Below are 13,758 nucleotides of genomic sequence, written 5' to 3' on the forward strand. Positions count from 1 at the left end.
TTATTTAGGTTTTGGATTATTGTTTAGGGAATGTCTCTTATTATGTAAAGACCCCAAACCTTAGTTGTAAGTTAACACCCCTCCCTCCCCAGGTATTCCAATCAATAAAAACTACCTACAAAGTGGTTTACAGGGATTATTTTTACCTAATAGTATATTAAGTAAACTCTTCTAACCTCTGGACTGTATTTCAGCTGGCAAACATGACTAAATTAGTGCCCTGCTCAGAGTCCCCACCCTGCGAGGAGCCGCTGACTGGAACTTGCCGTGTATCTCAACTGCTTCATCTTCTGTAGGGCAAACTGCCTGCCTAAGCTTCAGAGGAAGAAGCGCTTCCTGGAGCTGCATTAACATGGCAGGAGGCAGCAGCTTTACATGCCATTTATTTGCTCTGGTGGACAGTCCTGAGCAGCTCACAGCATTTTGGCACTTTAGGAACAGTAACTGTTCAGCCCAGGGGCTCGGCGGTGCCACGTGGCTGCCTCCTCATTTCCTGAAGCAGCTCTCTACCTGAAGTCAGGTGCACATCACCTGGCCCTTAATGGTTTGCTTCAGTAACAGGACCTTACTCCACTTTTCCACAGACCTGACAGGCTTGCACAGCAGAAGTACAGCTGTTCTCTGTCCAGCAGAATGGTCTCTGAATTTCCGGCACCCAGCTGGAACTTCCTTAGGCTTCAGCAACCCTGCAGCAGAACTGGAGGTACAGAGGACAAGTCATCACATCACCTTCATTGATACAAGTCCCTTCAGTTCACAGCAAGATTTTCACCTCTTACCTTCTTCCACTAGAGATTAAACACTACCCCTACTGGAGCTGGAACTGGGAATCACAGCAGCAGTTTTAGTGGTACAAATACTTGATTTTCCTTAAAAAAAGCAGCCCAGGTAAATTAATGTTACAGGGAATCTTTTCCTTTAACTCAGTTTCTCAGTTACTTGTTTTCTTCTCGTAAGTATATGAAGTCTTTCCCAAATCAGCTGTTGTAACAAGGATTTTTAGGTAGGGGCAAGGAAGCAATCCTGCACAAGCCATTTTTTAAAGGGCTGAGAAGAATGAGGGCACTAGCTATTCTGATCTGGGGGAGAGTGCTTGTGTGTTATAAAGCTATTGTAATCAAATGCAGGCAAGCAGAACAGATCTGAGATCAGAGCTGTGTCATACTTGAAATAAGTCTCTAGCAGTAGCCATTTTTTAACAAGCACTGAAAAATCTCTGGCTCAGATGGAACAAAACTCTTCACACTTCACTTGCAGAATGATTTTGACTAAAAAAACCCAATAAAAAGCCCAGTGAAAGATTAATAGAGGGCATATCAGCTTGACATACAGGAAAACAACTTACATAATTTAACTGATTTCCTTTACAGAAGGAAACTGTAATTGCACAGAGCACACCCTTTTCCTCAAAGCTATATATACACATTAAGAAGGCACAGAAGTATTTCTGATAAACAAGTACCATTTAAAATCCCCTGCAGTCCTTGGACAGCTCCTATTACTGTCTGTATCAGCCTAATGCTCCTGCTATTTTATGTTAACGTGGGCACACCTGTATGCTGGTCCCACAGACAGAGGAAGCAGTTGGTCTCTCCCTAGTCAGAGCTCTGTAAGCTGTTTAGGGATCAAAGCTGAGCAGCTGCAATTACCACAAAGAGCCAGATTCACCTTGGGGTCCAGGCAGGGAAACGAAAGGAATCCAACATCTAAACAAAAGGTAAGTACAGCATCACAGGCCTTAAAAACAGGACTTGCACTGAATTGTGTTCAGAGCCATTTAAATGGCAGCCTTTTAATCATTTCAATGAAGATAAATGAAACAAAGCCCTTTATATAAACAGTTTATTTACTCTAAACAGCAACACAGACAGAACGCCATATAAACACAAAGGAAGTGATGCAGAATAAGGATGCTGGCTGACTTTGGATCTCAGAGGCTCTTAAGCAATAACAACCTAGTTTCTGAAAGATAGAAAAACAAATTCAGGGAGGGAAGGGGGAGGAGGGCATGATTTTTTTTCATACAGCCAGCTAGAGGCTAAATATAGTTCTAACATTTTAAAGCATGCCTGCATCAGATAGCAAAGTAACTAGAGATACTAGTGAATTTATAGAAGTATAAAAGTTTATAATTTTACAGCAGTTGAAATACTGACATCAATATTAAAATAAAAGCAAGTTTTACATAACAATCAAAAATACAAAAGACTGAAGGAAGAGACCCTGTATGAAAAAACTGGGGGCAATTCAGCAAATTTAGAACTGTATACAAGTTGCGAATATGGAAAATGGCACACATACAACCCCCTCCCCTAAGTGGATATTAATTGTACAGAGCAACATTAGATTTTGCAAAAGTTTTGTAAACAAGTTCTTGCCAAATAAATCCCTTCCTTAAGATGCTGCATGACAGAAGCTTATGATGGTGCAAACTTCTTGGCTTGTGCTCGAACCCTCTTTTCATATTCCACTCTGTTTTGGCTGAAGAGAGAGAGAGAAAGAGCAGTTACACCTTGAGAAATGAGAAGCCATTTCAGAGTTGGTATTCTTCTGTTTCTCTTTGATATGAAACTTCAGCCATTGCTGAAGGCAAAACCAGTAGGAATTAACTGAACACTACAATACATTAGATGCTTTTCTGGACCATTGGTCTCATGGTTTCCTTTGTTGGGAAGCATGGTGCTATTTAACTAGTTACTTGCCAAACGTCATCAGATGTAAAAATGACTGTACTGACTTCACACTATGCCAGTCTCAATGGACAGGTTTGTGCCTGCTCCTTCCCAAGGCCACCTCTACCTTACACACAAGCATTCATACTCATCTGCACAGATTTCCATTCCCCATGTAAAGATCTGAGAGCATTAACAAGAAATGGCAGCATCCTAGCAGCACAAAGGGGTTGAGGAGGGCAGTTCACTAACAGCTGGTGGGCTTCCTATGGCTTTGAAGCATCATCTGTACAGCTCTGGGACAGAGGGACAGTGTGCTTTAGAAACAGGAAAATGAAACCAGTGTGATATCTTCAACTTTTCTCTCTGCTGACCCTGCCTCTCTGCTAGCTCTGTCCTAACCTTCACCTGAACAACACTAACTCAATGACACCATAGATCACTAGGTCACTAAGGCCAGCGTTCACTTGCTGCAGACTGACTGAACAAGCAAGTACTCCTGCAAGGAGCTGTGAGCAGCCCTCAAGCCTTGGACTCAACACACAACAGCAAGTTCTTTGTATTCTGTTCTTGGGCCAAGGATGACAGTAGCTTAGTAGAGCACCCAGCTACATCCAACACCCTGTTTATATTACCTGTCAGAAGTGTCAGTCAAGAGCTAAACAAAAATTTGTTACCATTACTCTTGTGCCAAAGGCAGTTTCAGCTATGAAAAGCTTAAAAAAAAAGCAGCAAATTGTATTCTCAGACACTAACAGTTTAAGGGAGGAAGAAGAAATGAAGCCAATCTTTGTCACATCCAATGAGCAATTACCAGAGAGTGAAAGTACTCTAGTTTCTTCTTTTGAAGAAATTATAAAATTGTCTTTTAAATGTTATTGCATTGTTACATGAGAACCCAACCTAGCTGTTCAGTCTCACACCCTCACAAACATGCCTGCCAGAGTAGACTCTGCAGGCCTATTGCAGAGGTTACCCCATCAGGAGTGCCAGTTACAGAGCAACAGCACCAGAACAGTCCTGAGAACAAGAATTCTTCTTTTGGATACAAAGTCTAGTTTTGAAGTTTAACAATTTGACTAAAAGACATCTAGTTAAACAACTCTGCATCTTCAGAGCACTTATCTATGCCAAGTCACAGGTGCATACACAGTCCTGCTCTGCTGAGCTGCTTCTACCTGTTACTCAAGCAGTGAGATACAGTCTCAGACTGCAGAAATACAGTAACCCACCTGAAGTACCCTACATGTCCTAAAGACATGAAGAGGATAAAAGGGAGACTATATACATTTCAAGTACAAGAGGTGTAATAGTTTCCTCTCAATTCTTTTCTAGAAGCTCTTACCACAGAAGAGATTACTTTTTTCACACATACATGTGTGTGGGAGCTGATAGAACCCAAAACACACGGACTATTTACACATGCAGAAAAGGATCTTCTTCCTGCCCCATGTTCCCTCAGAGCAGCTTTTTACAAAGAAAAGGAAGAAAGGAGAGGAAGCCTGCCTCATCACTACTGGTTCCCAAAGGTGCTGCCTACAACTGTGGCCACTGAATCTCTTCCATATGCACTCAGTCCCATCAAGACTTCAGTAGATCTTTAAAAAAAGCCAAAACCAAACGCTGAGGATTTAATGTAAAGCTTTACAAGACACACAACCCATCCCTATGTTCCCTTTTCACTCAGATCCTATAACACACATTTCTGACATAGCTCAAAACACCATTTTTCAAACTTGGCAGTCTGCTGGAGACTTGATTTTCTGTCCAGAATGGCAATTCTATATTCCCATCTTGGTTATTTCAGTAGCTGTCAGGGCCAAAAGCATTTGTTGAAAGTGTTTGCTCCCCTAAAAATTAAAGGCCAGCCATCCAGTTTTAGCAGTGGGAAAATGTTAAGATTAAGCCTAAACAAGAACAACAAAAAAGTACTTTCTAGCTCACAAATTATCCCCCTTATCCCCCTTCCTAACCAATGCAAACTTCATTCTGCTAAAGCAAAAAGCTTTCTATACTAAATCTGTTCTTCAGGGAGATCTACTTTTCCCAAAACACAGCATGAGAATCATGGTCTAGCTGAAGGAGTCTTCATGCTTTATTGCTGTCACAATACTATTAATAGTTCTGCCAGCCTATTAACTGTGAAGTTACTGGTTTGTTCAAGTTTAGAACAAGGTAGGCACCTCCACAGGATGCTGCCATGAAGGTAAGAATATCCCCCACATTGTTCCTGAAAGCATTTCCATGTTATACTGTAAGTAACAGACAGCTGTAGGCAGTATGACAGCTTTCAAGCTGATAAGTAAAGATACTTGCCAGTAAATTGTGTAAGCCTCTGCTTGAGCTGGGTCTTGAATATTTGGTTCATTTAGAAGTTCTTGTATTCCTAACAAGATCTGTGGAGGAGGAACAGAAGTAACACAGGTGTGCATATTACTGAGACATGTTCAATTTAACACCCCTCAGAGACCAACTGTAGAAGCACACACATAAGCAAACAAAGCAAATAAAAGGGCCAAGAATATATCTAAAGTACAATTAATGACCTGTTTAATTGTGATTGCTGGCCTCCAGTCCTTGTCCTCCTCTAAGATGGAGAGGCACACTGTGCCTGAAGGATACACGTTTGGGTGGAATAATGGTGGTTCAAATTTACCTGAGGAAGAAGAGAGGATTACTTGCACACAGCACTAAGCTTACCATCAGTTAGTTTAGATCAGTTAAAAAAACCAAGGTTATTAGTACTTGATTTTTTTCTTGGCTCAGCCTACACCTAATGCAGGAACTCCCTGATGTCTGTGCTATCCATCCAGGCAATGCAACACTACCACTGTGATCTTTTGGTTTTGGAATGGAAACTGACAAAACAGTTTGCAGTAGCTTTGCAATAAAGAGACCTTTCTAAGCCAATCCTGTCTTTACAGCCTCACATACTACTACATAAAAGAAAGACACTGCCCTTCACTTATGTCTTCTCACTTTAAAATAGCAGAAGTCCCATACAAAGAACATCAAGTTCCTAGCAATTCTCCCAGTTTCACTTTTCCTTTATGTATAATTAAGAGACACTCAACAAGAGGAACCAAGTTTAAGCTGAAAGACTGACAGGAGGAGTAGGCTTGTGCAGCTCCCCTTCTGCCACACAATCTATATTCTGGCACTTCTTTAATCTTTACAGAACTTAAATGCAACAGCCACCACCTTGAGTAACATCATGAACACTTGTTTAGCAATATAGGAACTATCTACACATTAGTGCAGTTTTCTAATCCAGCTGCCATCACAAGTGACTCTTGCTTATGAGCTGCTGGATGAAGCTCAGTAGGAACTCAGAAACTGCACTGGTAAGAAGTGTTACCAGCCACACACACATCTTCTTTTAAGGCACAACTGTTCCTTTAACACCTCCAGGATGTGCTAGTTGGTATTTCTCAAGTTATTAATGCTAAACATTTTCTAGTCAAAAGATATCCTTCCCCTTGTATCACATGTATTTAGGTGGTAATGAACAAAAGGAGTAGCCAAGACAACTGACAGAGTTCAAACACTGAAATGAAATGAGAAGTGAACTGCTGTCAATCACTAATGTTGGTTTGAAACAGTAGCCAAGTCAAGAACCAAGAAGTTAGGCAAGCCAATAGATGTTTTCAGATTCCCAAAACAGGTAGGTTTAAGATGGGATAAGGAAAATTAAGAAAACACCAAGAAAGCCAGGTATTTGGAGATGCCTGTTGCACACAGAACAAGACTAGACCTATGGTTCAGAACAACTCCATAAAAAGGTTACAGTTGATAGAACTTTTTTAAAGTTTCATGCAATCCACCTTCTTGGCTTAGAACAACAACTCAACTGTAAGGAGATGGAAAGGGATTTGGTCTAACCATGCCTACCTATTAGTTTCTAAAGAGTGATGATCAAGCAGCAAACACTTCAAGTGGTGTTTTTGTCAAACCTTGAGAAAACCCACACTGCAGTCCACCTCCCCTCCCAGTGTTGTTGTATTGAGTACTTAACCAATTTCATCACAATTTTCTAACTGCAAAGTACTGGGTGGGGGAAAAAAAAGGCAACTTCCCTTAAAAAAAAAAGTAAGAAAGTAACAGCCATTCACAGAACTTTGTGGACTTGCTAAACATTGTTCTAATAACCTGTGTTTTAGTCATTTTACTTACATTTTGGGGGTGAAGAAGGGTAGTCATCCTTGAAAAGCATCCGTAGTTTAAATAAGCCTCCTTCCCATGGTGTCTGCAGAAAGTTAACACAGGGTTTAGATCACAGCAAAGAGGAGTCAAACTTGGGGAAAAAAAACTTACAAAGAATTCAGTTTCTCAGGCAAAGCACCAGACATCCTTCTGCTGCACAGCAGCAAACTGCTGCCCTACAATGCAGCACAGATTGAAACAATGTAAGGAGCTGAAGAAAGAAACCCCTGCTTCTCCACTTCATTACAGCTAGTAAGAGCAGCTGAACAAGCAACAGTCAGGATCATAAGCAAGTAAAGTTTCCACAGTACAGAGAACACCACTTCTAAAGTTTTACATGATACACATGCAGTGAGAAAGGGGGTACTATACCCCCACCTAAATTAAGTCTGAAAAGATAGCATGTGGATACACCCCTAAAGGACACAGGATGTAATCAGCTCCTATTTTGCCTCATGAGATGTGGCTAAGAAACCCACAAGTGAACAAAACCTTGGGACAGCACTGTAGTACTGCTACAATTACTATGAGGTTCACTAATTAACCCTGTCTGCATTTGGCAGCAACTAGTCTCACAGATGCCATCTTTCTGTGTAACAGAAATTGTAAGTGGCTTTTTATCCCCACCAGAAGCCAGGAAGAGCACTGGTAAGAGCAGTTACTGTGCTACACTCAAAAGGGTCACATAAACAAGGAAAAACATCTATCAAAAGACAAAAAAACTGTTTCAAATATATACTTCCTTGTCATCTTACTTGGAAATAAGGAATTTTAGGGAAAGGGACAGAGAAGCACAAATGAAATCAGATAAAAAGAAACAATGTCAGAGAGTTCTATTCTTTCCCTAATACAAATGGAGAAAATTCCATAAAATCAAAAGCAGTAAGATTCCACGTTGATAACACAGAATTATTTTCCATGAACTCCAAAAAGCTAAACACAGTGTTACAGCACTTCTCCAGGATTGAAAGGTCTCACTATTTTGTGGACAAAAATGGTACTGACACTTAACCAGCAGAAGCAACTTTTGGTAGTATTAAATTGTCAAGCTTTAGGGCTTAACCCAACACTTAGTAAGAACAGAAGTCACAATAAACCCTGGCATGAAGCAGAAGACAATCTCAAGTTTGCTCAGTGCAGGATTCTTACACACTCCTCTGAACCTCTTCAGGTGATTGGTGCTGACAGCTGACCAGGCTCGTGGTGTACCTGACCCACTCTCAGCCCACTCCACCTGGACTCTGAAGCAGCAACAGGACCCAAGCACTTCCATCAAGCCACAGGTCAGTTATGCTCTCAGTTGTCAGTGCAATGCAGGTGCAGGCTTATGTTACTTTTCACCAAAGTGAGAGATTAAGACAGCAGGCATTCTTACCCCTTTCTTCCCTGGAATAGCACACTCCCAGTTCATTAGATTCATTGTGCCATCTGGATTTTTTGTAGGTACTGCTACAAATCCCTAAATTAAGGCAAAAAGCCAAAGGGTGAGAACTTCAGAAGATGTACATAGAACAGTTCATAACACATTTTACCTTTACTTTATTTCTTTTTGCACTACACACTTTCAAGCAGTCTTTTTTTGGTTTTAATAATTTAACTTGTTTTAAAAAATCATCACATCAGGGTAAAGAAAAAACATCAGAGTATCAAAACAACTGAGGAGTCAGGAACTTGACAGCTCTCATACTTACAAATGGATGATCTTTTCTCCAGGCTTTTCTCTCCTGTGCAAGTCTGCTAAGAGCTATGCCAGACATATTCAGAGTCCCTCTAAAACAAAAATAATTGCTTTTAATATCAACTTCTAGTTACAGTGTAAACAACACATTACATTGTCTGCTTACAAGCCCTGCTCACTCAGGAAAATATTCTGGTCTCTGATTTTTCACTACTACAGCCAAGACACACATTTTTGCACACCCTGCTGAAGTTGACATCAGGAATCACATCCAGTTTCCCCCAGCAACCTGGATGTGACCTACAAAATACCCTCCCCACCTTGTGTGTTATATCTGAACACCATATCTTAGCAACAACTTTGACAGGGCCATGACAACAGAAACAAGGGGAAAAGCACTCAGACTTCCTACTTGCCCAGTTGATAAACACGTATCTATGTCCTTACTACACACAAAAGGATGGGCTTTATTCTGTAGGCAAATACCTGTGCTGCTCCTCTTTCTGGCAAACAGGAATAAGAAAAGCTGTTCTTAAACAGCAAATTCCCACTGGAAGCCAGTGTTCTACACCAAAGCAACACAGGCACAGAGCTTACAGAATCAGCTGGGCTTTGCAGCGATGCTGCTATACAGGTTCTCCAGAACAGGCAGCAATACAGGACTAGGCTAAGGAGAGTCTGTGACCCACTCACTGCACAGGGCAGAATTTCAGTTCCAGTACAGATCAAATGATCCTTCTGCACCTTCACTGCTACAGTAACAGCCAAACACAGAAAGCAAGACTGCAGAGAAACAGGCAGAGCACAGGTCAGTGCTGCATTGGAGACAGCTCTAGACACAACAGGAGGACAGGATGGTGCTTTTGAGCTCAGGGGAGGATTCTACATTCACCCAGAACTGCAGCCAAAGCCAGAGTTTATTTTTTATTGTTAAACTGTATCTAAACTCAGGGTTTCATTAGCTACATGGTCAAAAGAAACTCCAATAAAGGTTTTTAATCCTCCTCACTACTGCACTTCTACCCACTTTAAATAAGAGCTGATACTTTGCAGTTGGAGAAGTCTGGCCAATTTGTTCTCAACACCACATGTAGCTAACAAGCCTTTAGGACAACTAGGAGAGGAGACTTCTTCCACACAACAAGGTCACAGAATTAATGCAAGGAGCATTACTACTCTATTAAAACAAACATTCACATTCTATTAACACGTGGATTAATTGGAAGCGTATTGCAGCCCACTACTATAACCATGTGAATTGCATCTCACAAAGATCCTTGTTTCACTTGTCACATGTTCATGCTCTGCCCTTCTGCATGATGTTCACACTAAAAATATTTACCAAGCACTGACCTATTCCATGCAAGTTACATAAATATGTTCATCTGCTGTGTCCTTTGAAGATTAGAAAGCAGCAGGCTCCCAGTGTAAGCATTTACACATCACCAAAAGTGGCTGAGCAGTGCAAACACCTCAACTAAAAGTCTTTATTTAAAAGTACCAGATTAATAAGAGTTTTCTGCAGTTCCTAGGACAGCTGGTATTTCAAATCCCTCCTCCTAGCTTTTTTCAAAGTCAATTTTGCATGGATGGCCATAATCTGTAATTTCAACTTCAAACCAGCAATTAAACTCCTGTCAGATAAAGCCTTTTAAAAAGGGACCATTAACATTCAGTAAACACACACACACACACACACACACACACACACACACACACACACACACACACACACACACAAATCTCCTCTATTCAGCCCCATATTCCCCCAGCATTCCCAACACACACATCTGTGTTCTGGTTATGTCAGACCTGCAGGACTCAGGCAGCACAGCCTGTACACACCGCTTCAGGCTCTAGTCTGCTCAGGCAGAGGAGATGTGGAGCCACTGAAGAGATCCTGTCAGATCAGAACAACACACACCCCTTGCAAGGCCACGGCTGTGAAGGGAACTGCCCTGTATACAGCTGAATTTCAGGTGTGCTGTTAGTACCTGGTGGGCCACTGCAATAGCTGGCAGTAATAATACCAACCTTTCCATAATAACTTGAGACAGTTAATTATGCTTACAAACCCTCCAAATATTCTTAGATAGCTCAGTAACTCAGCTACTTTTTCTGCCAAGAAACATCTTACAGAATGCTCTCAAACATATGCATTGTGCTTCCTGTGGCTAACAGCCAACTAATTAGATGCCCCTCCAGGGAAATGCCAACTTCTCAGAGGACACATAAACAGTGTATGCTGCACAGAACACCACTGATCAGGTAACTTCTCAACTGAAGAAACCCAAGTTTTCAGGCTCTGTATCCTGCTTGCTTTTGCAAATGCTTATGCACTATACTGCACCCTCGTAAGTTAAAGCTTTTCTTTAGTACTATAAATACCTCTTCAAACTGTGAGGCACTTGACTAAGTTAAGCCCTGACTGACTACATCCAAAATTTCAGTGTACCAAGTACAAATTAGAGACAAAGAAGACTGAAAGCCCACTTCAAAACTTTAGATCCTGTTAGGCAAGCATCCCCTCAAAACCAGTCTACTAACAAACTGCCAACATATACCCCCAGCCACCCTTCAGTAGAAGAATTTAGCTTTGGCTGTGCTCCAGGACAAACAAGAGATTGATCATCTCACTACATGTTTTGGTTTTGGAAATTATGTAGCAGCAGGAAGGAGTGAGATGCTAAACAGGTATTAAACCTGAGGATAAAAATATATTCTCATTGCTACTTTTATCTTTTTCAATCATTTCTGTGCATGGTTAGCTTGATTGGGCTGTTCCTCTCCTTTGGAATAGCAGTTTGCCCAGGTATGCATATGTTGCTTAGCTCTTGTAAGCATTTTAAATACTTCACAAATGCAAGAACATACAACCTGAACTAGTTAAACTTTAAAAAAAAACCCCAAACCGACCACTAAAACCCCACAAATACCACACACCCCCCAAGAAAACCACACAACCAGCACCCAAACACCCCAGTTGTTAGGGTTCTTGGATTATTTCTTTAGTATCACAATTTGTTTTCTCTACTTGAGAGGTGTATTGTGAATGAATGGAACTGAAGTCCCAGGGTATTTATGGACAACACGACTAGAAAGAACACAAATCTTTGCACCAGAGGAGTAAATCAGCCCTACCTCACAGGGGCTACACAAGCTTGTGGGACCAGTCTTCCCATTTCATTTGGTTGAATCCTGCCCCCTCACCACCCCCAAACGTACCCCAGCATTAAGAGGCAGAAATGGCCCTTTTACTGCTCTCGACTCATCACAAAATTCACAGAACCTTTCAAACACACGCTGCAGATCCCTCTGCTGCAGTTAGCATCACCTGCTTGGGAAAAAAAGCCCCATCAAAACCAACACGCTCACCGTGGGCACAGACTCCGCGTGCCAGCACAGCTCGTCTCACCCATCCACACCCCCTGATGGGAGCCAGGAGGGAACCCACTTCCAAACACAGAAGTCAGGAGCACTCCTGTGCCGCAGGAGCCACAATCACACCACAACTCCGACCCGTGACAGGGCTTTAAACGCCTCAGCAACACGCTCTCCAGGTCTCAAGACCTCTCCGCACCTCTTATTAAACCCAGGCACGAGAACAGCCCGCCAGGACTGCCACCCTCGCATTTTCACTTCGCAGGTTACGTACTGACACAGGAAGAAGTTACCAGCCGGAGCGGCCCGCCCCAGAACCACGCAGACTTTGCTTTTGGGGCTGCGGGCTAATGGCAGCTCGCTAACTCGGGGCTGGAAGAGAAAGTCGCCTCCCGCCCGCGGCACGGAGGCGGCACCAGCCGAACGGCGACCGGGGCGGCGCGGAGGACAACAAAAGAAGCGGCGCAGCAGCGAGCCCGAGCGACCAGGGAGCCCGGCCCGGAGCGGCCGCCGCGGGCCCGAGCCCCGCCGGCCCCACGGCAGGCCGCTGGTCTCGGGGGCCCTGCGAAGGGGCCGGGGCCGGTGACCGGGGCCTGCCCAGGGGCGCACCGGCGCCCGCCCGCTGCCTCCTGGGCAAGCGCTCGTCGGGGCGGGGACGGCCCCGCGCAGGCCCGGTGGCGCCCAGCGCTCCTCGGGGAGCTCGGCCCGCGGCCGCCGAGACCTCCGGGGCCGGGCCGCGGGGCCCGCCTCAGGCGGGCAGCGACGCGCTGGCGGGCCCAGCCGCGCGGCCGCCGCGGCAGCCGCCGAGGGCCCGCGCGCCCCGGCCCCCCGCGCCGCAGGCGGCCAGCGCCAGCCCAGGCCCCGCTCCCCAGGGCCCCGGGGCCGGCCGCCCGCCGCGCCAGGCCCCTCGCCCGGCCAGGCCTCACCGTGATCGGCCGCAGCACCCGCGCGTGTCCCGGATTGAAGCGGCAGCGAATGACCCGGATGTTCCCGACTCGGCTCCCCCCCTTTGTCTCTGGTCCGGAGTTTCCCTCCCTCCCTTCTTCCTCGGTGCAGATCGCGACCGCGCCGTATGTCCCTCAGCCCGACCCGTCCCCCGTCCCGTTCCCCCCCCTCCCCCCCGCGCTGCGCCGGCGCGATCTGACCCTGAGCGCGATCCGTTCGCCACGCTTTACGCACCCCCGCGACACAGGACCCGGGGGTGCCCAGAACAATGCCTGAGCACGGAGCCCAGGGAGGGATCCCGGCCGGGCTCTCCCGAGCCCGGTCAGCTCCGTCAGCCCCTTCACTCCCACAAGCCCCCGCGGAGAAACCGGGTGAGCCGTTACCTCGGGCACCGCGAGCGTCACCGGCGCCCCGGAAAGGCCTAGATCCCTCGCTGGGCGCTAGCGCGGGTCTAGCAGGCCGCGCCTGCCCCGGGACGCGCTCAAGCCTGGCCGGGTCCCACCCACTGTGCCCAGACGCGCCTCTGATTGGAGGACGGGGTCTCTGCCCCAGGCAGGGCTCGCCCGCTGATGGGCGGGCGGGGGAGCCTGTCAGAGGGAGCGGGGGGCGGGGCGCGCGGCGGCTGCCCGGGGGAGCGGGCTCGGGCCGCTCGCGCCGCGGAGCGAGGCGCCGCCGGGGGGCGGCAGCGGCCGGTCACCCTGCGCGAGGGCCGGGCCCCGGGGCCCCGGGGAGGCTCCCGCGGTGCGCGGCCGCTGCCCCCGGGAGCGCCGGGACGGACCGGCGCGGGCTCCATCGCGCTGCCTTTGGCTCCCCCCAATGCCGAGAGCCGCGCTCAGCCCTGCCCGGCGCTGCTCGGCCTGTCCCGAGCCAGGTCTTGCT

At 45.8% G+C, this 13,758-nt stretch overlaps 1 protein-coding gene across 3 annotated transcripts; it reads right to left on the bottom strand.

The window, feature by feature from the left end:
* Positions 1-1,831: 1,831 nt before the first annotated feature.
* Positions 1,832-13,350, bottom strand: UBE2I (ubiquitin conjugating enzyme E2 I). 3 transcript variants are annotated; one of them, XM_084271222.1, is made up of 7 exons: positions 13,263-13,350; positions 8,567-8,645; positions 8,251-8,334; positions 6,846-6,918; positions 5,219-5,328; positions 4,989-5,068; positions 1,832-2,481 (listed from the first exon to the last, which is right to left on the bottom strand). In XM_084271222.1, the coding sequence occupies exons 2-7, from the start codon at positions 8,630-8,632 to the stop codon at positions 2,418-2,420; spliced, it is 477 nt and encodes a 158-aa protein (XP_084127348.1). In that variant the 5' UTR covers positions 8,633-8,645; positions 13,263-13,350; the 3' UTR covers positions 1,832-2,417. The 3 variants fall into 3 exon arrangements, with proteins under 3 accessions (XP_084127348.1, XP_084127350.1, XP_084127349.1); XM_084271224.1 differs by lacking the exon at positions 13,263-13,350 and adding an exon at positions 12,861-12,902; XM_084271223.1 differs by lacking the exon at positions 13,263-13,350 and adding an exon at positions 10,055-10,123.
* Between the last annotated feature and the right edge of the window lie 408 nt (positions 13,351-13,758).

The sequence above is a fragment of the Gallinula chloropus genome, assembly GCF_964237585.1.
Source record: "Gallinula chloropus genome assembly, chromosome: 15".
NCBI classification, from domain to species: Eukaryota; Metazoa; Chordata; class Aves; order Gruiformes; family Rallidae; genus Gallinula; species Gallinula chloropus.